Below are 26,611 nucleotides of genomic sequence, written 5' to 3' on the forward strand. Positions count from 1 at the left end.
GTTCTTATCGTTACCGGCACACCTAAAGTTGTTCAATTCACAATCGCTGCCAACAGAAGAAAGCTATAACTGACCAACCTTGTTTTTACAATGCTTGATTCCGACATGATTGCCGACGGCTTCCCTTTTTGGGAGCACTAAATATCAAAGAGAATTTTAACATTGACGTTTATATGAGAGTTAGGTTTAAGGAATATTAAGGGCTGTAGCTTTACTGCCAACCAGTTTGAAGTAACAAATTATATCGTTAAATCTTGAATGTCAGTTTGTCCTTGAATTACTGAAAGTTGTTTTCTTCGAGCCTCCACGTGTAAAAGAACGGGTTTATTGTTGATGAACCTTGGGTGTATAAGGAGAAGGGGAGTTTTATGCTACCTCAATGTTTACATAAGTTTTTTTGTCTGAGTTTTTCAAGAGGCGGTTTCTTTGTGCCAAAACCTGTTGTTTCCAGTAGCTTTTTGTACACATCTCAAGAACGTTTGGTGAAAATCGATGACTAAGTGTCTCGGATATGAGTTTATAGCACAAATTGCCGCAAAAACGAATAACAATTTTCCTCGACTTCAATAAAAAATGAAAGGAATATATTTGAGAAAAATTATGCGGTTGTGTTACAACCCAAAAGCATGACTATTGAGGCCTTATCTTGCCAATTAAGAAAAGCCTTTAATCTCAGGCTAATCTCAAATGCTAAAATTGAAACAGCTGCAACGGAAGTTTTATTGGAAACTTCGATCACACGAGACACTAAGTCAAAACACACAGCGACCATTTCACTAGCCTACGTGTAGCCGTACCCACCCCCCGATCGATCGTCTGTTTTCCTTTGACGACAGGATAATATCAGAGGGTATGCATTATATGAGGAGAACGTGAAACTATGATAAATGAAAAAGAAAAAAATTATAAGCCATACGGATAATCCGTATGAAGGAGTCCACGAACCCATATGGAAACAGATCACTGAGATATGCATATACCTTTATGCCTTTCCTCCCTTACAAATAATTGGCACAACCCCCAAATGCTGCCTTACCTGAGCTATGTTTACTGGGCAAAAAAACCACATTCAACGACTGGAGTAAATGGCTATGGGTAAAATCCCATAGTTGCCTTTACTTTAAAATATTTTCAATAAAATCCTTGATACAAAGTTTGGCCCAGTAAAGGTGAGGGCACTGAAAACGCCATAACTATAATACAAACCGCTAAGAAATAAAAGGGGAGTGGCTGGGACAAGGGGAGGAGGGGGGATGAAAAAGCGTGTCTTTAACCACCGTCAAGATGAACTGAAGTAACACTCACGTGGATGCCTGGTCACATGGCCAGCATAAGACTCCTAAAGGGTATCGGCTGAAGTGTGAATACCTGCCACCCCAAGTCCCAGACCCCCAGGGAACTGAAAACTACTCACTTGGAAGAAGAGACATAAAAATCCTATTTGCAAGCAAATATTTCCTATACATAAATTGAAAGAAAAATTCAGATCATTTGGAGTGAAAAAGGATATAGATGAAATCGGAGTATAGGCCTTTACTGTAACTATGATAACCCAAATTGCGGATAAATACAGATGAAATAGTTTGTAGAGAACAGTTTGGAAAATAATTTTTCACATCATTACAAGCACCTTCGCCTTCAGTCAGAGTGTTGATAGGTATACGACCTCGTCCCTATTTTACAAAAGAAAAGCCCTGGGAACAAGGTTGAATAGATATACTTTTGAGGCAAAACGGTGAGAAGCTTATTGGCTGACGACCAATCACTCGTGACTTGAGTAGAAAGCCGCCAGCATCAACAAAACCAACAAACGATTCACTAAACAAACTTGAAATAAGAATTAAGATGGACCAAAACTGACAAGGAACAACTAGTGTCATTAGTCTCCGAGAGACTCCGTGAACAAACACACTATTCCACTGTCTAGCACCAACTTTAATATGAAAACCAGATACTTTGAAACAGCTTGCCCCCGATCTGCGGTCAGCAGGTTCCCGGGCCCAAAACAATTTCATAAAATTCGATACACAGTATTCATTGATGTAAAGAATTTTTTTAAAATCAATTTCCTGTAAAATTTTCTGGATTAGATTTTTGTAATTTATTTTTGTGTATAGTTAACTGTTGATACACAGTGTGAAATAAAGTTTGCATGTAAGTTTCAGGCGTTTGGAACAGGCAATTCGGTATCATTAATGTTAAGGCGCCAGCAGGTGGATCTAGTGATTACTAGCTTAGTTTTCCTGCGAATTGGTTTTATATAACCACCAACTGTGCGCCATTTAAGTACCCTGTTCGCAGCTTGTCAGTATATTTTATTGTTGATTGACAAAGATCCGTTTGCGTGGCATACTGTCAAGGGGCTAATACAATTCAAGGCACGTATGTTTACCCATCTAAATAGTCTTTTGAGCAATCGCTTCTGGTGAAACTTTTAGGGCGGTTTGGTCTCGATTTGTAACCGTTCTTTTGTCAAGAACTATTTCCATGCTATTTTCTTTAAGGTAAGTTTACGTTTACCCATTGACAATTATTTTTTTGTCATTTTTGCAGTTTCACTATTTTAATTCAAGAATTAACGAAAAGATTCTGAAATTTTAAATATTCTGTTGGCATTGATTTAACGTTTTCATCGACCAGTTAACTTGCTTTTCGACCGGGTTTTTCTTGAACGGATCATTAAGTCATAAGAAGACTAAAGGAACTTAAAAAAAAATCCTTCTCAAAAAACATGCACTGATGCGAACTTTTGATGCATATTTCAGTCAGTTCAACTGAAATTGTGTTTTTAGTTTTCGTTCGGATACTTAAATGTTGAATATGGGCCTTGTTTATGGTGATAGAGCAATGAACATATTTTGCGGAGACTAGGAACTTGGCGGTTAAGCCAACTGGGAGCAGCTGGCCATTTTATGACTTCCTTACAATTAATATTTTTGTACCCACAGATCTATGGATTAAATAGTGAATATTTGTCAGGTCCTTTGTAATTTTTAATTTCACTGCGAAGGTCAACCGATCATGTACATGAGATATTTCTTTTTCCAGTATTCACACACAATGTTGAATGTGTTTCTCCCGGACCTTTTAAACTATTCAAGCCTTTTTGGGGGTCATTAAATTTTTAACCAAGAATCCCCGTTGTCTTTTTACATGCTTTAGCTTAAACAATATTTCTGACTCGAAAGCAATAGCTAGATACATTGAAAGGCGGACGGTTATTGTATGAAAAACGGCGTTCTGGTAGCACTACTTCCAGTCAGATTCTTAAAATACAGTACGACTATCCTTTACGTTTTACGGTAGCTTATATCCCTTGTCACATTATTTCTCCTATTCTTGTTCTATCGATATACTTTTTGTAAATAATTGATAATAAGTTGAAGACTGGTTGGCTTTGAAAAAACTGTCCCCGGTTAACGTCGCAATCTCTGCCGATGGAAAACATTTTAGACTCACTCTAGATTCGGATAGGTATTAAACTGAGAAGTTAACTTGGAATATTTTTTCAAAGTCAACCAGCCTTCAACTTCCATCACTGTAAGTAATTATTTACAAACTGGATATATAGATAGACAAACGGTATTAATTAAATTTGATGACATAATGTGATGAGGGCTTTACAGAAAGCTTTACAAGCTTGTATAGATCTTGGGCTAACAGTCATGTCAAATGTCTAGAATGTCAGATATAGTTACCACTGAAATATACATCTTTCGACTTTCAAAGTCATCAAGCTGTTTGCTTTCTGGCTGGAAATATTTGTTAGCTATAATTCATAATAATACACGACAACATCACTTGGAGATTCTTGGTCGGAAATTTGATGACCTCCATGAAATTTGAAATCTAAAAACCGTTTAGTCAAAACAAACATGCAACTACACATTATACGGAATATGAGAAAAGATCATTTACGGAACTGAGGAAAACATACCTCATGTACACGATCGGATGCCTTTCCCAGGCTCCTTCTGAGTGTTTTTAACCGATTTTCTTTCTTCATCATTTTTCTTCATTCGTTCTTTTTTAATTTTGAATGTATTGCGATGGAAGCTTAAAAAAAAAAAATGCATGAGAGTTATATTTAAAACTCTACATTACCTCTTGTTTTCATTCAGTGGCCAGCACCCCAAAAGTCCGGCTTTTTCGCGGCAAAGCGCGCGATGCCGTAACAAGAAAAATAGGTAATTTCTTCCTTGACAGTCTGCCGTAAAAGTTGTTAGGCAAAATATAGGCCTTTACAGAAAACGTTACTTTGAGCTACTAGTTATGAAGGGTATTTCAAAGGGCATACAAATGTCTTTTTTTTTTTCACGGGTTCACATGATTATCACGCAAAATGTAGAAATTTCGGAACATTATGAGGGTTAAGGGCATTCGTAATGACCACTTTGAAGAACCATGAAAATGGTTTTAAAGCATTGTAAGATTAACTTCAGCTCGTTTATTAACTTTTGCAGGTGTGACACGATGAGTTAATACATAACAGTATCTGGCCTTCGATCACTTTCTACATCCGTACGAGAATGTACCACATTCATCTACTGTTGCCATTACTTCACTTTTCACTGGTTTTTTGTCAACCGAAACGATTCTACCAAAAAGGGAATGTCACTCTTGGCGTTCTCCAGAAACTTCACATTAAAGACGCAGAGGACCACTGCGGCGAAATATACACCTTTGGCCTTGGAAGCTTAGAGGCCATCACTTTTGCAATCGAGAAAATAAACAATAACCCGAACTTGCTACCAAATGTGACACTGGGTTTTGACATTCGAGATTACTGCGATTCACCAGTACTAGCCATGAAAACAGCGACCAACTTTGTCAAGACCAATTACCTCAACGAACTGACCGTAGAGCTAAAAGATGAGGCTGCAGAATTAAAAAGTCATAAAATGAATCTGACTTCCCCCATATCTGCGGTTATTGGTTGCGCAGATTCAAGCAGCAGCGTACTAGTTTCGAGTTTACTTCAAGTGGATGGCATTCCCATGATAAGTCATTCTGCAACTAGCGAAGAGCTGAGCTCACCTTACCATAGCACATTCTTTCGCACCATATCACCCGATGGTGAGCAAGCTAAAGCCATGGTGAACATTATAGAGCACTATCGATGGAAGTACATCGCGGCGGTGGCCGTTGATCATTCATACGGACACTACGGTTTGCGTGCTTTGGAACGCGAAGCGTATGATCGGAAGACGTTCTGTATTGCTTTTTCAGAGTACTTCACACGGTCTGGGTACAAGGGGAAAATAAAAGCAATCGTGAGGAAGCTCAGAGAGGCTAATAACATTAAAGTTGTCGTCCTTTGGAGCACTTATGAACCCACGAAACGGTTTCTAAAAGAAGCGAATGCGCAAGGCTTAAAACGAACATTTCTCGTCAGCGGAGGTATTGCATTTGTCAATCCGCATGTGTGGGGAGAGAGCTCTGCGATCCTCAACGGAGCATTAGGAATAAGGCCTCATATATTTGCAGATAAGTCATTCGAGAAGCATCTCAAAGGTCTCACACTAAAAGACACCCGAGCAAGCGCCAATCCATGGTGGAACGAGTTTTGGATAAATCACCTTAACTGCTCAAAAGATACGTGCGATGATCAGGCCAAAATGGACGACCAAGGCTTGAGCAAGCTACACCATGCGTTTATTCCTTACCTTACGGACGCTGTGTATGCCCTTGCGCATGCGCTTGATTCCCTATTCAAATGCAAAGAGCCTCGAGGCTTGCTGCAGAAAGGAAAATGTCCAAAATCATTTTTCAATATCAAACCGGAAGATATACTCTTCTACCTCAGAAACGTCAGCTTTCCAGGGATCACAGGGCAGATACAGTTTACTGAAAACGGGGATCCTCTTTCTTCGACCTACGACATCGTGAACTTTCAGAAAAGGGGAGAGAATTGCAAAAACGTGAAGGTGGGCATCTGGAGAGGAGGACGACATGCCACACTCAAAATCAACAGCACACTAATCAAATGGACCGATGGAAAGAACAAGCCTCCAACGTCTACATGCAGGAAAAGTTGTCCGCCTGGAACTAAGCAAACTGCCGAGGTGTCGTGTTGTTGGGAGTGCATCAGTTGTCCTGTGGGCAGTATAAGCACACAGTACAGTTCTCGCAACTGCACCAAGTGTCCAGAGCGACATATGTCCAATGAAGATGGCACAACATGTCTACCTTTACCAGTCATCAACATCCAATGGAAAGACACCACTGCCGTGCTGTTTTCGATTCTAACGGCAATTGGTTTGTTTGGAACGTGCCTAACCTTTGCTGTTTTCATGAAGGGCCAGAACACCCCACTGGTAAAGGCTTCCAATCGCGAGCTCAGCTTTCTCTTAATGTTTGCAATTGCATTGTGTTTCGTACTCACGATGCTCCATATTGCTAAACCCACAACAACTCTTTGCTGCATCCTTTATCCCTGGAGGTATTTCACCAACACAGCTTGCGTGTCCATCCTCTTCCTCAAGACAAACCGCCTGGTTCGCGCATTTCAAACTGACATCATCCCAAACTGGTTCAAGCGCTACGTCGTAGACCGCAAACGCCAGTTTCTCGTCGTCCTCGCACTCAACATCGTTGAAGTCATTCTCACAGTGCTGTGGCTTGCTTTAGATCCTCCATACCAGCACCAGGAGATACATCCACAAACACACGTATTTGATACCTGTTGGCCATTCAGAACAACCATGGGGAAGGTGCTTAGAGCGGTCATGTTCACGTATTTCATATTCCTTTCTCTTTTGTGCGCTGTCTATGCCTTCAAAGCCAGGCGACTCCCCGAAAATTTTAACGAGACAAGATACATTGGTCTAGCCATGTACGTGCTACTGATCTCGTGGGCAATCTATTTTCCAATGGATTCGTCCCTGGAGGGATTTTACACAACCATAGTGGCCTGCATCACTTCCCTGGTCACTGCATATGGCCTGCTTCTGTGCGTTTTTGCGCCAAAGATCTTTGTGATCTTGTTTCACCCAGAGCAGAACACAAATGAGTCCATGAAAGCTGAAATCGGGCAATTTACAAATGTCAACATGTCCACAAAAGTCTTTAAGAGGATGGTGCGACCAACTAATACAAATGAAACCAGTCTCAACTGTCAAGCTTAACGGCTAAATCTGCGAGAGATAAGTATCTCATACACGAGATATTCCTTTATACAAAGGTACTCATTTCCCCCCTTTGTGTCAAGAAAATAAGTCAAGTAAGTCACCCTTTATGAATGTAAGAGAGAAGGCGGTTCAAGCAGTTAGTACGAACAGGGAAGTATAATTTTCAGAGTGCAAGTTTAGTAGCTACCCTTGTGTTATCCCTTGTCCCTTCATTTCTTCATCCAGGTGACGGCGAATAACCTGATGTTACACACGAATAATATTTCCAGTGATACTGTTTAAACCGTCGATGTTCTAATCTAAAAAATTGTTATTTCTCTTGTACAGTGTCAAATAAGTCTTTCAAACGTGACTAAAAAAAGCCAGTTCCCGTATGAAGCTTATCACTGAAAGACCAAGTTTGGCAATTTTAGTGATCATACTGAAAATACTATAGGCAGCCGGATTTAACGATTGAGTAGGCTTTGACTGAGTGCACTGCCGCCGGTGATTCTCACCGGTCACACAGTCAAGAAACCACGATTTCGTTTGAAGGTATAGTGATGATGAAGACAAATTAGTTCGTTGTCCCTCGTCAGATATTAAATCTAAATGTTTATCACTATTGGAAGTGAAAGAGATCAACTGGGAATAGTGAAATCATTTATCATACTCAACTTAGTGTAGAGTTTCCTACTTTTACTCTTTAAAAAAATCGATTAAAGGGAATTGTTTTAAACTAATTTAAACCCTATAGAGGGCTATTTTGTGATGAGGGGATTTTAGGATCTTTGCTATAATTTGCTTTGCTGATAAAAATATAAAAACCAACGTAGCAAATATTAAGTTCCTAAGTTACAAGTTCAATAAACCGTAAACATAACCTGTTGTATTCATTTAGGCGTAAAGTGTTTCTATAGGATCATAACTGTAATAGGTGTCCAAGCTGTAAGTCGACCTGCTAGAAACTGTTATTCACCTGTGTAACTTTTGAAAGTAATTAATGTTTCAGAGTAAGCTTAGGTTTCGTCCAATAAACTTTCAGAAATGACTGTTGTATTCTGTAATCTTACTCATTGGAAAAATGATGTAAGTCGAATCGCTTCACTAGCTTAGGCTTTAATACGAGTGCTTTGTAAGATTTTCCTTGGTTACATCCTTGATTACGTCCTCGGTTATAACCTTGGTATTAAACCCTACGTTGGAGCCAAGTTCTGTGTGGTTTTACTGTCTGAGAGATATTCGCTTTCCGTAAGAGATTTCGGTCTTTCTCGCAGCCAGCGAGTGTTCCCCAGCAAAAACGCCTTTACCCAAGTGATTTTGAAGAGTTTCCCCGTCCGTCCGTATTTCCGTTTGTGAACGCAAAGTCCTGTTTTCACAATCTTCATAAAATTACGAAAAACACTAACCCATGTATCTTTCGCGATTCGCGACTATTCTTTGCTATTTTCGCTCCTCGTGGCTATCCACTCTTCGCAGTATTCAGCATTCGCGTTTTCCAGATGCTCCTTAAATAAGCCTTTGTTTGCCACCACTAATTTCTAAGTGCTCTCCTTCTTCCTCACAACTGCCTGGGCCATCCCTATAGAATGATTCGCTTACCCGCGCCCGCCTGACGTGACCCCGACGTCTAAATCAGCTCGGTCAATATCTATGACGACGTTTTCGAATACCTTTAATAAAGGGACACTGTCAAGGCGATTTTGCTGTAATTTGCTCAAAACTGCTCAAATATTTGACAAAAGACTTTTTTCTAAAATGAAATTGCTGTCAGAGTTCCAGGAAGAAAATACTAACGGGTTTCAACGAGGATGAACAAACCATGATCAGGTTTTTAGCGACTTCTCTACAATACACAAGATGAGCTTGAAAAAATTGGCCACTTTTTCAAGTTGCCGTCCATTTCCAACGTAGCCATGAGCAGCAAAACATGATTATAGCTAGTTTTTGTGCTCTAGTAGGGTTATTATTAACAAAACTGAACCATTATTTTGGCGATTCCGTCGATTGAAATACTTGGCTGTTCAAAGCGACACAAAAAATAGGTGGCACTGCCCCTTTAAAGTGAGTGGTCGTCAAGCGGTCTCGCTAATGCTCCCGTTCACGGCTCTGTCAGTGCCAGTTGTGTATGGAGAGATTTCCATTCCACCCCAGTCACCTAAGACAAGAAATCGCAGCTCATCACTGCGAACGAACGTTACGCTTAAAAGAAGAAAAAGCTGTTGAATCTGAGTAACTGGCATTGGTCTTCGGGTAGTGATTGCAACACTATAAGCACTTTTGACGCATTTAAAAAATGTCACGTGAGGTTCGATGTTTCAATCGTCACCTTTGCGTGCACAAGCAAAGCGTTTCTCTCTTGACTGGCAGGCTTGACCTTTGAGGCCTAATCGAGGTCCTGACATATGGGAAAGAAATGTTGCAATGGACTTTTAGGAAGTCTATAAAGCCTGATACTCGGCTCGATTTGCTTCTTTTCCGTATGAAAATTTGAAAAGATAAGCAGCACCTTCAGTTTAAGTATGAGTACGAGACTGAGTATCAACACAACGTTCCAAAACTAATTGGTGTGTAACAACAACAACACTTTATTAAAAAACAGAGAGTTACAAGCTAGGTATATACCTACCCGCAAATAGCTAAAGCTAGTCGAGGCGGGTAGGTATGACTGTATCTGAAACTAAATGCAAATAAATTTTGGTGTTTACAACATGACATTATTAACAAAGTTTACAAAGCAACAGCAGCAACTAAAATATAACTTAAATAAGCAGTAAACAAATAAGTGAATATACAGAACAAAAAAGGATTCACAAGCTATATTGATAGAAATACAGGATTGTTACAAATTTACAAGATTTTGATTATTTCAAGAATTGAAGAAGGTGTAAGGTAAGCATTTTCTTTTTCTTTTTCTTGTTTTTGTTTTCGATAATCACTTCTCAAGCCAATGTGGTTTCCAGATTCTTCTTATCTGCTGGTAAAAAATAAAAATAAAATAGATCACTTTATATGTGTCAATGTATTTAGCGCAGAGCATTAATTGTGGACACTTTCTTTTATAATCTGAACATTTCTTTAGCATTTTAATCGCCTTGCCACGCATTCAATTATCTCCGGATTTGTTGTGTAATGTAAACTTTCAGGAAACCAGATTTCACGTATCTGAATACTTGATATATGATGAATCCGCTTATTAAGAGCTAAAGGGCGAGGTGGATTTCCTTCATCGAAACAGTCGAAAGAGAGAGACACGTACGTCTGATGCACTAAGCTAAACAACGGTAAGCACCAGAGTTTGTGAGAGTTCTAATTTGGAATTTATTTTGAATTTATTTATCTATTATATGAAACTGCTGCCAGTATATATTTGGATTAAAACCCGATTTCGCAAACAATTACAGAAACTTCCAGTAGTAAATGTTATGGAACTGCTCCAAACTGTGTTAGATAGATAGTTTAATGATCAATACATTGCATCCCGAAGGCTGAATTGCGTATTTACAAATAATAAAATCGATAAAAAGTACCATCGTTCATATCTTTCCATTTGTCATTACTGGCCAGCCAGACAGACCAGTCTGTAAATCGAACGCGAGGTTATTTTGAAGGGATGATGCTTGCAAATCTTGAAAAATAATCACTCCCAAAATGGCGCGCGCTATTTTGAAGAAATTCGACGGACTAGGATAAAACTTACCCTTCAAATCGGTACATTCCGTCTACGAACTGAACAGTGTGGCATGGTTATGGACTGTGTTTCCAACGAATAGGCAGATGAATTTGGGGTTGTTTACTAACTTACGGATTGATTTGCAGAGAATAGGCCATTTTCATGATGGCGTCATTTTACTACAACTACCAGAATTCATTTCGTTTTCCTTTTCAAATTCAAATTTTGTAATCCCAGTGAACAGCAAAGAACAATAGCTCTAATTAGCATGAGAAAACAAAAACCGAAAGGATTCTGGTAGTTGTAGTAAAATGACGCCATAGTGAAAATGTCCTATTGGCACAAGAAAGTCACCTAAGCAAGTCAAAATTGAAATTATAGAAGGAAATTGTGTCCTTTCAGCTTATGATTCTGTTTATCGTGAGATTTTTGTGTCTCGTCGTGAGACTGAACTGAAAACCGTGAGTGTCACGGCAAAATCGTGAGACTTGAGATGTGGATAAGGATAAGGATGGATAATACTTTATTGAACACTCCCCAGAGGGGCTTTTCGGTGATCAATGTCTGCCCTAGTCTCCACGTTAATCCAGTCTTTCCCCTTATATAACCTCCTAGGCGTCCATTCCCAGTAACACAAACTGGTTGTTTGCAAATGTCACTTGCACCATTTTTTCTTGGTGACATTGATTGTAGACGATGGGGAAATGTCATTTGAAAACGTTTACGTCACCAGGAGCTCATTAAGTGACGTCTCCTAGTACATTATAGATATAGAAAAAGGATTTGAGATATTGCTGTAAAAAAGTTACTTGATTATTGTGCAATTTCAAGCATAAATATCCATTTCACACGAGCCTGACTCTGATTCAAATGCCCTACAACTGACTCGTTTAGTTAGAAGTCAAAATAAACCGGCAATCATGCGCTTGGCGGCATTTACTGACTCGTCTCCAATCCTCTCTCTTATTCTGCAATCTTCGCGCTGGGGACTGGTCAGCCATTTACCTGTATGCGCTTCGGGTTGTTTACAGCATTCTGTTTTAGTTCAAAGTAATTTTCGATCTTTTATAAGATACTCATTTGTTAACCGATCTAAAGGACTCGAGAGAACAATAGCTCAGATTAGTTTATACCACACAAATGGATAGTACTTTTCGCGAGCGCGCTGATTGGCTAGCTCGGAGGTGATTAGACGAGTACTATTCATCTCCGAGCAGCCGAAAAGAAACAAGATGGCTTGTCGTTTCGCCACGGTCACCAAAGAGGAAATTATTTCGATAAACGAGGCAGCTGTTACAAAAAATACAAAAATGACAACAAAGTTTGGTTTGACGACAATAAATGGCAAGTTATTTAATCTTTTCAACCTCATATTCTAAGGCGAAAAATCAAAGTAACCGTAAACTGTCGAGCACTATAAAAGTAAAAGATAAAACATCTTATTGTTTGAAGACGAGAAAAAACACCAATTGAAGAAATGACACCCGCGAAGTTAAACAAGTGCCTCCAGAAGTTCTACTTATTCGCAGAAAGCGAGACGCGGATTTTTATAATGTAAGAAATCGCTTACCACGAATGAGGATCGCACGGCGATGCTCATTGTTATTTCATCATTATAACTTCCGACCATATGTCGGTATAATTATTGTAGAAATAAAGTAATTGTTTGGTCCGGTAGTTAGTCAGGTTGTGTTGTATATACTAAAACAATTATTCACCTCAGAAATAACCATCACTATTCACCTCCGAGCAGCCGAACAAAAACAAGATGGCTTCCCGTTTCGCCTCCGGCACTTGAAAGGAAATATTTCGATAAACAAGGAAGCTGTTACAAAAAATACAAAAATGGTAACGAAGTTTAGTTGACGGCATTAAATGGTAACTTATTTAATCTTTCCAACCTCATATTCTAAGGCTGAAAATAAATTGCCTTGTTTAAAACTGCCGAACACTATAATTACAATGTAAACAATAAAACATCGAATGTTTTGCAGCATGGTTTCTACTCAACAACAAGACGAATTTCAGAAAACAATTGAAGAAATGACACCTTAGCATCTAAACAAGTGCCTTTAAAAGTTTTATTTGTTGGCAGTAAAGCGAGACGGAACTTTCTACAATAAGAAATCGCTTACCCCCGGGCTTACCGCGCGGCGCGCGAGATTTTAAAATTTCCCACCATTTGTCGGTATATTGTCAAAAATGAAGGAATGTTTTTGGTCCGCTAGTTATTCAGCTTGTGGTAGTATATACTAAAACAATTATTCACCTCAGTGTCGGTGAAACTGATGATTATTTAATTTACCGCTTCGCGGCTTGGTAAATGTCCATCATTATTCATCTCTACTTCGGTGAATAATTGTTAAATAATTCTACAGACTGGTGTCCAAAAATTTTAATCAATTAAATTTACTTAAAATACATCTGATGATCTCGAGGTTGAAGCACTCGAGTGTACAGAGTAGAACCATAAGCGTCCACGAGTTCTAACGTCATGTTAGACACCCCGGCGCGCACCACTGCAAATCCGCCCTCTTTGGTGAAGTCAGCCCAGAAGAACAGAGAGCTGCCTTTGGGTACAGCGTTCGTGTGGTATTTGCTGTTACTCATACGAGCAGCGCATCCAATGACGAAATACTCAACCGAAGAGTTGGCTTCTTTCAGGTGCTGTGGGACACCAATGAATAAACGTCAGTGAAAGCACACATAAATGTGTACGCTGCTGTTGAGGTCAGGTTTAAAAAAAGTTGCAATGATTGAAAAAAGGTATCTGCTCGATCTTATTGCTATCGCTTCCCAGTCAAGATATAATCTTTGGTCCAGGAATGCAACTCTGTTGGTACCAGCCAAAGCGCGGTGCGTGCCTACGCTTGGTGACCGAGCCTTTCAGTCGGCTGCTCCGAAACTATGGAACAGTCTTCCGGCGGCGATCAGAAACATTCAGATCCTCACATCTTTTAAACAAGCTCTCAAAACATACTTTTTTTAAGATAGCTTTTAATTGATTTACTTATACTTTTTTATGATAGCTCTTAACCGATTTATTAATTTGATCTTATTGCTGTTATGCGCACATGAAAATATTTCTATTGTATATGCGCAATATAAGTTTTGTACTTATTACTATTATTATTATTATTATTATTATTAGTATTATTATTAATATTATTTATTAATAAGGTTCAGGTGACCAAGCACAGTTTGTGCGCTCTTTGCTTGAGAAAAACAAGCTAAGCCTAAAGGTTCAATTTATTTCGCCATGTACGGCCGGACTACAAAGTTAACCTTAAAAAGAAGTCTGTTGTATGTGAAAACGTTAATGCCCTCAGAATATGAGTAACAGTCAAGCGGGAGAAATATCAGTCTCTTTGTATGTTTTTCTTGTTTGCTCTAAGATAAGCTGTGAAAAGATGGTTCCATATAGCTTACGTGCAGTCCACTAAAATACTGAGACTTTCTAGATACGAGAGTAAAATACGCCGATTTCCCAGAAATACTTTAGAAAACTAGTAAGTGATCTATTGTAAAAGCCGAGAAATAAACAGAGAATTTTTTAATAATCCCTGGCATAAGGTGAAAGTATTAGACAAGGATTGCTAAAAATCTCAATTGAAATTTGGTTAAATTAAATGATTCTTGTTGTATTGTTGACTGCAAATTATGGAGAAGATCTAACGATAAAGCCTTCTTTAAGTTACAAACGGTGCAATAATCAAGACTAAAATTAAACCACAGGCTTTCTCATTACAAAAGAATTGCAGGTTAGATCTTCAAAGGTTAAAGGTGGCCAGTGATTAAGGTAATGAAGCTAAACTAGCAATAGAAATACCACATTACCTGAAGATTGTGATCATGCCCACTAATATAGGCAGTCGCGTTATATTTCTCCAATAAAGGTCTTAATCTTTCCACCAAGCACTTTGTGGGTCCGTGCTCAGCAATGGACCACACAGGAAAATGGCCTCCAACGATCAGATAATGCGCTGTAGATGATCGAAGAGTTTCCTCTAGCCAGACCCACTGCGTCTCAGCACGTTCGATATACTCAGGCCCTGAAACGTATTCGAGCCAGAATTAAAACAAAACTAGAGCTCGAGTTTCCAACATTCGATAAGTTACTACAGCGAGAAATGACCCCACGATGGAACAACCGAGATACCGGTTGAATCGATAGCGTCACGGATTTTGGGTCAAGGAAAGAAAAGCTACCTCATTTGAATGGTAACATTGTTCCTTTACAGTCCATTTTTATTGATATATAAGGTTGGGTCGCAGGGTTACGTATATACATTAAATCACACTGCAAAAAAAAGAGAAGCTCAAACATAGGAAGAAAGGTCACCGTTGAGTCATGTCTTATCAAGAATTAAGGAAAGACAAGTTAGGCAACTCTTTAATGTGCTGCAAGCACTGGGACGTACATTTGCACGCCGTGTACATGACTGAGATTGTGTATGGACACTTTTCTCCGTGACCAAAGAGCATGCGATACTTTCAAATTTTATCATCATTTTATCAATGTCAAGGTATACTTAGGGTAAAACTATTTTGATACCTTGTGGTTGGTCGTTCAAATAATCATCCTTTGTGTTGCCGCAAAGTTGTACCGTGTCCAACAAAACCAACTGCAATTCGTAATCGGAACCTAAATGAAATAATAGAGCAATGTATAATTTCAAATAGAAGAAAGATCCTCGCAGTTAGTAGGCAACTTAAGCAGCTGCGAAAAGAAAGCTTGGAAAATTCAGGCCTGAACGGAATTCGAACCCATGCCATGACCTCTGCAATGCCGGTGCAGTGCCCTACCAACTGAGCTATCAAGCCAACTAGGAGCTGGTCATATTGTGAGTTCGTAATATACCCGTGAAGGATGAATAAATGAATGCAAATATATGAAACATATATTTTGAACTGTGGATATGATGTTTCAAAAAATTTACATTCAATATATAATAATACAGAAAACAAGGAAGCCGAGTGAATTTTGGAAAACACTACCATAAAGTCCTAAGTCCGGGGGAAGGGGGGTGGCTGAGTTCTCCCTATAATGGACTATACTGGGGGGGGGGGGGGGGGGGGCTCCGCCAAAAAGAGGTATCTTTTTCAGGCTGGAGGTATATAAAAGGGTAGAGATTTCACGAGGTGAAGTAAAGAGAAGGGTAGGGAAGAGTGTTATTTGGGTATTTAAAAGGGCCTTTCAAAATACCTCGAATAGACCCATTGAAAGAAGATAGAGTGCTTTTATTGTAGGAAGGTATATGAAAGGGTACCTTTCCTGTCAAAAATGTTATATAAAAGGGTAAGGGTTTGGACCTCGTGGAGGGGTCCCTGTATAAAACTTTCTCTTGAGTACCTCTTCCCTTTCCCGGATCCTGAGTCAACTCCCCTGAACTTGAAAAAAACAAACAAACAAAAATTTGCAGTGGAATTCCGAGCTAAGTAAAGTGTTCCCATTCGCTAAAACGATCACTGTTTTCAGTTTCTCGGTAAGATTTAGTAGTTTTGCGATAGCATCAAAGGTCAGAATACTTTTGTGTTATTGTCATCTGTGTACTAAGTTTTTAAAGAAAACTTATTAAAGGCGAAACTGACGTTTGCTTTTTGCCATAAACGCGATCTAAATCTCTATATTGATTTATTTAAAAAAACTGCCAGACAGTTGATTTCTCAGAGGATAATGCTAAATGATGAGAGTCTGTCAACGGAACACTTTTCCGGAAAGCGAAGCTTTGAAGGCAACTGGATACTTTCTCAATCTAGAAAAACGAAATCATTTAAGGAAAACAGTTACAAAACTAAAGGTAGGCGACGATAAATATACTACCGACCAGTTTGAAATATTAGAGGAAGAAAAAACGTTTTATAAATCTCTTTACAAGTCACAAAACACAAACGAGCATGATCTCTCTGAATCCACCTTTTTTGCATCCAGAAACATAGCTCCTCTGAAAAAAGAAGAACAAAAACTTTGCGAAGGGCTTGTTTCAGTAAACGAATGTTTAAATGCACTGAAAGAGTTTAAAAATGCCAAATCTCCTGGTACCGATGGCTTCTCTGCGGAGTTTTATAAATATTTCTGGCCCGAACTGGGCACTGAGATGGTTTCCAGTTTTAACCATGCCTTCCGATCAGGAACCCTCTCTATCAGCCAAAGACGAGGGATTATTTCGTTAATTCCTAAGAAGAACAAAGATAAAACTTTGCTTGATAACTTAAGGCCTATCTCACTGCTCAATGTAGACTATAAAATCTTGACAAAAACTCTTGCGAAAAGGTTGGAGAAAGTGCTGCCCACAATCATAAACCCTGACCAAACTGGTTACGTCAAAGACCGCTTTATTGGTGTAAATGTTAGATTAATAAATGACATAATGTTTTTTACTGAGCATTCTAAAAAGCCCGGTATTGCAATTTTTCTGGATTTTCGAAAAGCTTTCGACACAATAGAATGGAACTACCTGTCTGCCACCTTACAAGCGTTGAATTTTGGGCCTGACATGTGAAATTGGTTTCAAGTACTTTACCACCAAGTGTCCAGTTGCGTCCTACATAACGGACATGCATCCGACTTCTTTCTTCTCGAACGAGGTGTTAGACAAGGGTGCCCTTTGTCGGGTCTCCTTTTCGTTATTGGAATCGAGCTGTTCGCCAGGGCCGTTAAAAATGATACAGATATCAAAGGCATCAATGTAGACCAAAAAGAAATAAAAATTACACAATATGCAGACGACACCACAGTACTGGTGAGTGATTGCGACTCAATTCTAAGACTACTGAAACTTTTAGACGAATTCAAACAAGTCAGCGGATTGCAAATTAACACAGCAAAAACCGAAGCCATGTGGTTGGGTGCCTGGAAAAACCGCACAGAAAAACCCTTCGGATTTAAATGGCCACATGAGCCTGTTCTCGCCCTTGGAGTTTATTTCTCCTATGATCTTGAACGCGCGAATGTACTTAACTTTGAGGAGAAGATAACCACATTGGAAAAAACCCTGAACAACTGGAAACAAAGAAAGCTCACCTTAATGGGCAAAATAAATATTGTTAAAACATTAGGCTTATCGAAACTAATTTACAGTGCTTCCTTATTGTCTATACCGAAAAGTCTTATAGAAAAAATCAACAAAATTATTTTTAACTTCATCTGGGATAACAAACCAGCTAAAATTAAAAGAAAAACTATTATTGCTGAGAAAAAATGCGGTGGTTTAAGGATGGTCGATTTTGAAATGATGGAACGATCACTTAAAATAGCCTGGGTTAAAAGAATTATAGAAAATTGTGACGCTTCATGGAAAATAGTCCCAGAATACGCTCTAAACCAGTATGGCGGTCTTACGTTTTTCATCAAGTGCCAATACGATATCAAACTATTCGATTTACAAAACCTCCCCGAATTCTACCGTACTATCTTGAGTTACTGGCAAAGCTTTAAACTTGTAACAAACCATGAAGTATCAGCGGAGAAGCAAATAATCTGGAATAATCGTGACATCCTAGTAGATGGAAAACCAATTTTCTACAACTCCTGGGTCAATAAAGGAATTATTTGTATCAAAGATTTACTAGCTGAAGACTTAAATTTTCTATCACTAACTGAGCTCAAAGCAAAACTTAACCTTGAAGTTCCCTTCACTACTTTTTACGGTATACTGCAAGCCATCCCAAAGATATGGAAAGTAAAACTCCGCAACACAGTCTCTTCAAAGGTACAATCTCTCTCACTTCCGTCTACTAAAATTGCATATTCGATTTTACTTAGCAAATCCTATTTGATTCCAACCGGTGAGAGTAAAATTTTAAATTACGGCTTCACCAAAGAAAACATTCAAAACGTCTATATGCTCCCCTTCCGAATCTTGCATGAACCAAAGCTTATAATCTTTCAATTCAAAATTATTCATAACATCCTACCTACGCAGTCCAGTTTGTTTCGTGCTGGTATAAAGGACAGTGACAGTTGCCCGCTATGCAGCTACGAAAGTCAATCATTGTTGCACATGCTGTTTACCTGTAACATTTCCTACACGTTTTGGAACCTCTTTACGCGATGGTGGCACAAAACATACCAAGAACACATAAAACTCTCTGAAAGTGTGATTCTGTATGGTTGGCACCAAAAATCAAACAACTGGTCAGCGCTCAATTACGCCCTCGTTATTGCCAAGTGCCACATTTTTAGCACTAGTGTTTGCAATGGCATTTTAAACTTTGAAAGCTTTCTTTTACGCCTGAAAAACAAAATCTCTGTTATGCGAACATTAGCAGTAGCAAATAATAAATTAGAACAATTTGTTAAATCCTGGGCCCCTATGTAATTTGTATGCACGTGTTCCTCTGTTCGTGAAGAATGCTGTGTAAAGACTTGTAAATAATTTTGGTTTCAAACTTCACGTGCAGTGTGTATTTATATGTAAACGTGTGTATGTGTTAGTATCTGAAAGTCTGCATGTAACCAGGGTAAGCTTTAAACGTTATCTTGTAACTTACCTTGTATATATTTATCTCGTAAGTTAACATGCTTTATTTTGTATTTGTAAGTAATGTTTTCAATTAAAAAAAAAAAAAAAAAAAAAAAAACTGTGAAATTTTGACTGAGGACAATCTCTTATCCGCGAACATAACCATTCGATAAACCAGTATGCCCGGAAGGGCTTACTGTAACCTTCTTTACTCTCTCATTCTAAATCAGGGGAAGGTTAACATTTTTAAAAAGTCCTACATCATCAGATGCATACGCGTCTGGAACGTTGTTGCTGATGAACTGAACCTGTGCATGAATGCCCTGAATGATTTTAAACAGGCAATGGTTGAGTATTACAAAACCGCCTTAATTAAGTAATTACGATTGTGAAAATCCCCGCACTTTCAAGTCTGTCTGTCTTAAACGTAATAAGTGTCGTAGTCTTGCTCAGCCTGTCTCGTGTTGCTTTTAATTTTGTGGTTATGTATTTTAACTATTTTTATTTTTTTTAATTTTCTGGACCCGCAGTAACTGGCTCACGCTGTTGCGGAATCCCTGCCACTTTTCTTTGTTACTTTGTTTGATTACCTGAATGTATTTACATTATGTTGACGAAGCTAATAAAATAAAATAAAATTTGTACTTACCGGGGATCTTCCAAGACTTGGTGTAATACAGGCTTGGGAAATTCCAACGATCTGACCGGGAACTGTAGGCGATCTGGGCTGACACGTTGCCAAAGTGATCATGATTTCCCGCGCAAAAGTACCAAGGCGTCATGAGTGATTTTGCTGTAAACACTTGTTCAAACGTCTCCTGAAATCTCGGGTCATCCACGTTTTTCACTCCAAAAATGTAAAAGTTGTCACCTTAGGAAGTGAGAAAATAGTTGAATTTATAGCGATATCAGGTTTCTTCATTTAAATATATAAGCATTTTGGTCCCTTATTTCAATATATTATGTTAAAGTAAACTGAGTTAACACGCCAAGGCGCGACCACAAAACTCGCCTCTACCCCACACTCTCCTCGCGGGAGATAGTTTTTGTACTTGCTTTGCATGATGAGCCACCCAACTCACAGGGGTCCAGGGGAGTTCAACTATACCACGTCGCAAATATCCCTAGAGTGGATAGCCTCCCACGCAGTCGTTTTTAGGCAACTTGTATGGGGAAGAGGTAATACGAGTCCCCCCAAAACGACTCATTTTACAGATACCCGAAACAACATGACAATGATGGAATGCCAAGCGGAGAGATATCTGTAAAACATGGACCGGATGGCTGCGGATGGCGGATGCGGATGGCGAATGGGAAAACGCGGATGGAAAAATGCGGATGACGAAATAAAATAAAAAATAAAAAATAATGAAAAAATGAAATAAAATAAAAAGTATAAATATATAAATATACAGATTAACAAGAAGAAAAAAAATTGAATGGAAAATGACAACAACAATTAACAAAGGACTAACGTTACCGAAAAAACCACCAGTAAACAAAGAACGGCGCTGGGGCTTAAAGAGACCACTAAACCAATCATCAATTTGCTTTTAGTCGGTAGTCTTCAGGGTCGAGTTAAGCGCCTCTATATCGCTTGGCCACCAGATGTCCGCATACAAAATGACTACCCCCATAGCCATAGAAATGATTCACATAAATCAATGAACTGAAACAGTTTATTATCAGTGACACTCACAACATTCTTATAAGTAAAGGTTTAGTTATACATAGACAAGTGAAAATAAACGATAAAACCGAACAACGTTTCGGAGTCGTCATGACGCCATTATCAAGTTCGAAGTGATAGAAATAGTCAGAAATAGTTCACCAAAAAATTAACATAATGTCTGAATATGTAATGTGACGCAAATGGTTTAGCTTGAATTGAGTCCGCTTGGACATTGAGAGATGGTTTTAACTCCCTAAAATCTTCTTCCATTGGCAAGCATCTTCTTTACAAACACCGTAATGTCCGTAAAGACCTTGACAGATATTTTTCTGTCCTTAAGAAGTGCATGAATAAGTTCGATTGCTTATTTTACGAAATGTTGCTAATTAGAGAGTTAAAACCATCACTTTTTATTTTATTTCATTTTTTTATCTTATTTTGTCATCCCCATTTTTCCATCCGTATCTTCCCATCCGCCATCCGCATCCGCCATCCGGTCCTCGTTTTACAGATACCCCCAAGCGGATCGCCAGTATCTGTTCAAGAAGACGTTTGACTTAAAAGTTTTCGTTCCTTTTTCACAGATAACACAGAACGAAACACGGGCAGAAAAGGTTTTGCTGACGCTAAACGACTTCGTCTTGGACCAGATAAAAAAAACTTGAAGTCGCTTGATGTAGAGCTTGTCACATTTCCAAACGTTTGTTTCACAGAGCCGGGTAGTGTAGTGGTGGTTTGGGATTGAAAGACAATGCAGTGGTCAAGTTGTACTTCGTATGGAGCCTAGGCTGAGGCACACATCGCCGGAGGTCAATCCGGTTCAGGCTACATCATGTAGGTGATAAAGAAGCTAGCTATGAGTATTGTTACTCCATCCCATGATGGAATGTTTAATAGCAGTCAATAGCCCATGATTTTGTACGCGTGGGTTAATGACAATCAGAGCGGGGTAAAGTTCCTTATATGGCAATGCTGAGACCAACCCAGCCTCGCCAATGATACATGAATTACACACATATATCCTCCAGAATAATGAGGAATAATAATGAATCATCGACACTACGTGTATGACATCCAAATGTCCAACACTTCGAAAATGTACTAAACTCTGTACAAATACAGTCACCCTATGTACGCTCGTTTAAAGTGTTGCCCGAGTCAGAGAAATTGCAGCCACACTTCACTGCTCGCGTTGTAACTTGTATAACCTTCTGGTAATGTATGTGTAGCGTGACCAAAACGCTAACCTTGGGTGCAAGATTAGCTAAATGATTGCTTTTCTTGCGCTGTTTCTGGTTTCCGTCGAAGACGCTCGCGAAAACCCCAGGGTACAAAAAACTCAACGTGGTGTCAAAATTCGAGACAGCTATCAATCGTTTTATTTCCGGTCTCTCTCTCTGCCAGACGTGTCATTTTCTCCAATTTGAGAGACAGTTCCAGACGCTGTAGACAATACCATATGGCGCTAATAATCCTATTCTTCTTGTCAAAATTATTGAGTCCCCAACCACCCCTCTCTCACACTATCGAAGATCATATCTACAAGTTTCCGATTCTTCCGTGCTTGCTTCTAAATTTTACAGTCAGTAAAGCACGCCCCCGATTACGTAACCCTAGCAAATGATTGACCCTTGTTTCGCGAGCGGACTGGTGGCAACTGTAATATTTGCTTATTTGTCATTTCTTTTCACGCCATCAACTGAGATCGTAACAAGGAACAAAAATGGAAAATCCTTCCGTCAAAAACGCAGCAGAAGGTTACAAGAAAACTTCTCTTCCTGTGCAATTTGTTGGTGGTGAAACGTTTATACAAATGGATGTTTGTCCTCAACCTGGCGATACCATCTTGGATTTAGGTTGCGGCACTGGAGAGCTGTCTGCGTATCTTGCTGGCCTAGTAGGACCCAGTGGAAAGGTTATCGGTGTTGATCCTGATAAAGAACGAATCCAGCTGGCTCGGCAAACTCACAGTCAGATCCAGAATCTTTCGTTTGTCGAAGGAAGCGCTTCAAACTTTCCAGGCAGTCGGTCGAACTCGTACGACATCATTTTCAGTAATCAAGTGATTCACTGGATTCGTGACAAGCAGCAAATCTTTAAGGATATGTATGAAAGCGTTAAAGTTGGAGGAAAACTAGCCATTCAGTACATTGACCATGAACTGCCATTTTTCTCAAAGGCCGTTGACGAACTTAATCCTGAAAATGCAGATCGTCTTCGCGGGATGGCAAATGTAGAAGGGAGACCCATAATTGAGCAATACTGTACATCAGCAGGATTTGATATTGTGAAAAGTTACGACACGGAAAGTTCAGAAGTTGTTTTTGAAAGCGTCGAGAGCCTTCTGGAGTGGCTCTGGTCGTCTTTACATGGTGTTTTTGATCTTACATTAGTCACTGAGGAGCGTTTGCAGAAGTATTTAGCACCGTACACTGGTCCAGACGGCAAACCCTGTCTTGACTTCAGAGGAAGCAAAGTTGACGCGGCAGATTGTCGACTGATAGCCATCAAGCAAGTGAAACACAGCTCCTAATTCGTGGAAAGTTAATTGAAACAGCTTTTTATCTATTTTCTTGCAAAAACGCAGTGAACTGTTCACATGAGAAACTCTAAAGTTTGACCCCTAAAGTGCTCGGTGCTTTTAGGACGGTGCCTCCTCCTGCTGGTGGCCTGGTGATGGCGTGCAACAAACTGGAAAGGTTACATTCGATAAGGTGACTAGTTTGTAAAGACACTGTGGTAGATAGGCCTGAGCCTGAGTGTGTTTAGTCTCGATCTCTACCTCGCAGCCGTTCTGTGCCTCGTCATGGGGAGGAGCGTTGCTTGACGAGACACAAAACGGGAGACTAGAGGGTGTTTTAAGTTTAGCCCATACATTTTCTTAAATTTAGGGGCAAATCTCAGTCTCAACGTTCTCATAAAAATGGTTCTTATAAAATAAAAAGAGTGTATGGGCGCTTAGATTCGCGTCATAAGTATTTCTTGCCAGTGTCTATTTTGTGACGTCACATGAACGCGGAGACGCGACACGAGTGTATGGAAAATCATATTACATGAAATTCAAATTTGTCACACAATCGCGGGCAAAAACGAATGTCTGTAATGTCGCATAAATCTTTTTCTCACAGGTATTGACGCCAACTAATTTCACGCAGTAAAAAAGAAAAGACTATGAAATAGAATAGAATCCTGACAGAAAAAGCACAACAAAAGAATTGAAATTCACACATTTATTTCGTTACACTGAAAATCGCGTACACGAATAAAAGACAGAACTCGGAATAAAAGACAGAAGCCGGCTCGCCAATTTTTCTTTTCGCCCTGTACCCCATTTAGGAGCCTGTTGACAGGCTACTGGCAACGTGCAAGTGGATATATTTTAGTGCCATCTTTTAACACAAAAACTCGGTAGACCTAGTGTATTTTTTCAATAGACCATCGAAGGAAAAACAAAAAACTGGTAATCCCGTAGTAGGACCGCGCAGGGCAGGGAAGTGTAAACCTTTAACCATGTCAAAAAATAATTTGGAAATAAATGGGCATATCGTCCATCGACCATCGTCTATCGTCGAAACCGATTAACGCTTATCCCCGACTATAAATTAACAAAGATTTCATCGTGCCCATTAAATTGTTTTTAAAAGCTAATTTTAAGCCAATGGTAAAGAAAAGTCTAAGTCAAAACTAAGGGGTAAAAATCTTTTGCAAGACTCTTTATTCAATCACAAACTTCAATCACAGTTCACAGCAATCCAGGATTTGAACAACTACTGAACTAGGCCCAGAGATGTTTCTAACCACGTGGGGAGAAGTGCGTGACGTGACAAACGTAGGAGTCTGCTAATCCTGGGCTACTAATGTTTCCTGGAACATTTTTAGTAAATTATGATCAAATGGTTTAGTAAACGCACAGAAACTCACAATAAACGTATCAGTTTTTGGCTCTCAAAATAAAAGCCTTATCTTAAACGGGCCTTTATTTTCTTCTTCTTCTTTTTTGTTTTTTATTAAGTTTGACTGCGGAGGGTTCTGCGTTCTCAATACACACTACACGTATGCTATTAAAACCGGAAATCTCCAAGTGGACATAACCTTGGTCATATGATCGCCATTATAAAACGGTCACAAAAACAAATCGTTTAGATCCCGTCGTTTCATTGCCTTCGTGAAAAGGCAACGTTTTGATCAGCGGAGCCGTGAGACTGAGAGGCTACTGACAGCAATCAAGCCCGTTCACTTACATTCGACTTTGAGCTTGCCTGCGAACAATGCCCATGACATACCGGGAATAGCGCATGATATGTCGGTAGATATCGATTGCGAGAAATGTTGTTTGTAATACGTGAGACTTATCCAAACGCAATGTAATCAGAAAAAGCAAGAAAGCATCTCCAGAACTGCGCTCCGATCGCGAGGCAATCGCTACGTAATATGATTACTCTGTAATAGATTCCGTTTCTTACCTAAACCGATGGTAAATTGAGTTCCCAGTCGTTCAGCGATTTCACCCATGCCCTTGCTCACGGCTGTTTCTATGCCAGTAGTGTGTGGATACCATTCCATTCCACCCCAGTCGCCCAGGACAAGGAATCGCAGCTCATCACCGCGAACGAACGTTACGCTTAAAAGAAGAAGGACGAGTTGAACCTGTGCAACCGCCATGGTCTTTGTTTAGTCTGTAAACAAGCTTTACTTCGGTGGCTTGGCTGGCCTCCTGAAGGTCAAGCTCTCCGCGTGAGTGCGTGCAAAATAATCACGTGAGGATCGAACCTTCATTCGTCACCAGTGCGAGAAGTTTCCGTTCAACAGAAATGTTGATAAAATTTTGTCACAAGTCGACCGTCGAATTGCAAAGTCAACTTTCTGGCATATTTGCAAATGTTATTGATATCAACTCGTCGAAAGTTTAAAAAGAGAAAAATTCGCGGCCCAGCGTTACTCATACATTAATTTACACAGTTTACATGAACAATACTACGAGATACACGCTTTTAGAGCAATTTACCAGTTTGCTTTACTTTTAAGTCCCTATACAGAGTTGTAGTGTAAACTATTTCTAGCATTAGTAGGGAATTTCTAAAGATCAAAAAAGAGAAAAACTCCCGGCTCAATCGCTAGTGCTCGAGCCGTGATAAGCTGCGCTGTCCCCCGGCGTCCCGATTAGCCTGTGAACAGGTTCCCCAGTCGAGGATGGGGCGAATTCTCGGCCCTTCCAACAGGAGCCTGTACACAGGCTACGGCACCGATGGAATGCGCGGTAGGAAATTCTATATAGGGCGAAATGTTAGTGTCCTCTCTATTACCCCTTCTGTAGTTTTTTTACCGTTATTGAAATAAAAACCTTTCTTCCATCCCAACGATCTGAATTCATGGAAATCGCCTAAATTGTAGCTAGCTACGGGCGAACGAGAACATGAAACGTTCTTGAAACTCTTGAAAACAGATTTACGTGCACGGTTTATTATCACTGACAGATTCAATTCCGACATATTCAATAGCTTCCCACATCTTTTCTCGTCTACAATATCTAAGAGCCCGCAACAGGCAACTTGAGAAAGGGTTTCAGTTTGTGCTGGCCTGTCAACAAACTTTACTACTGGCAAAAATCGTTACGGGACTAAGATTAGAATCGAGCCTCAAGATCAATCCGTCGGCATACAAAGAATCATTGTAGCTCTACATTTAAAAGTTT

General features: G+C 39.5%; 2 protein-coding genes across 2 annotated transcripts; one reads left to right on the forward strand and one right to left on the reverse strand.

Moving 5' to 3' along the window:
• The first annotated feature begins 2,281 nt into the window (after nt 1-2,281).
• Nucleotides 2,282-8,520, forward strand: LOC146481461 (extracellular calcium-sensing receptor-like). The gene is made up of 2 exons (XM_085108247.1): nt 2,282-2,504; nt 4,464-8,520. The coding sequence occupies exon 2, from the start codon at nt 4,530-4,532 to the stop codon at nt 7,125-7,127; it is 2,598 nt and encodes an 865-aa protein (XP_084964373.1). The 5' UTR covers nt 2,282-2,504; nt 4,464-4,529; the 3' UTR covers nt 7,128-8,520.
• Nucleotides 8,521-12,131: 3,611 nt separating this feature from the next.
• On the reverse strand, nt 12,132-25,650 carry LOC146481462 (tartrate-resistant acid phosphatase type 5-like). Its single transcript, XM_085108274.1, has 5 exons — nt 25,383-25,650; nt 19,897-20,118; nt 15,338-15,427; nt 14,620-14,834; nt 12,132-13,449 (listed from the first exon to the last, which is right to left on the reverse strand). The coding sequence occupies exons 1-5, from the start codon at nt 25,579-25,581 to the stop codon at nt 13,192-13,194; spliced, it is 984 nt and encodes a 327-aa protein (XP_084964400.1). The 5' UTR covers nt 25,582-25,650; the 3' UTR covers nt 12,132-13,191.
• Between the last annotated feature and the right edge of the window lie 961 nt (nt 25,651-26,611).

Source organism: Pavona decussata, unplaced genomic scaffold (genome assembly GCF_977016875.1).
Source record: "Pavona decussata unplaced genomic scaffold, jaPavDecu1.1 SCAFFOLD_49, whole genome shotgun sequence".
NCBI lineage: Eukaryota > Metazoa > Cnidaria > Anthozoa > Scleractinia > Agariciidae > Pavona > Pavona decussata.

Bases quoted from the DNA above. Each gene is read 5' to 3' on its own strand.
- LOC146481462 (XM_085108274.1), bottom strand. From the start codon at position 25,581: ATGGCGGTTGCACAGGTTCAACTCGTCCTTCTTCTTTTAAGCGTAACG. The intron at 20,119-25,382 runs GTAAGAAACGGA...TCACTTCCTAAG, and splicing joins TCAATTTACCATCGGTTTAG to GTGACAACTTTTACATTTTT. The intron at 14,835-15,337 runs GTATCAAAATAG...AATACGTTTCAG, and splicing joins TTTGAACGACCAACCACAAG to GGCCTGAGTATATCGAACGT.
- LOC146481461 (XM_085108247.1), top strand. From the start codon at position 4,530: ATGTACCACATTCATCTACTGTTGCCATTACTTCACTTTTCACTGGTT.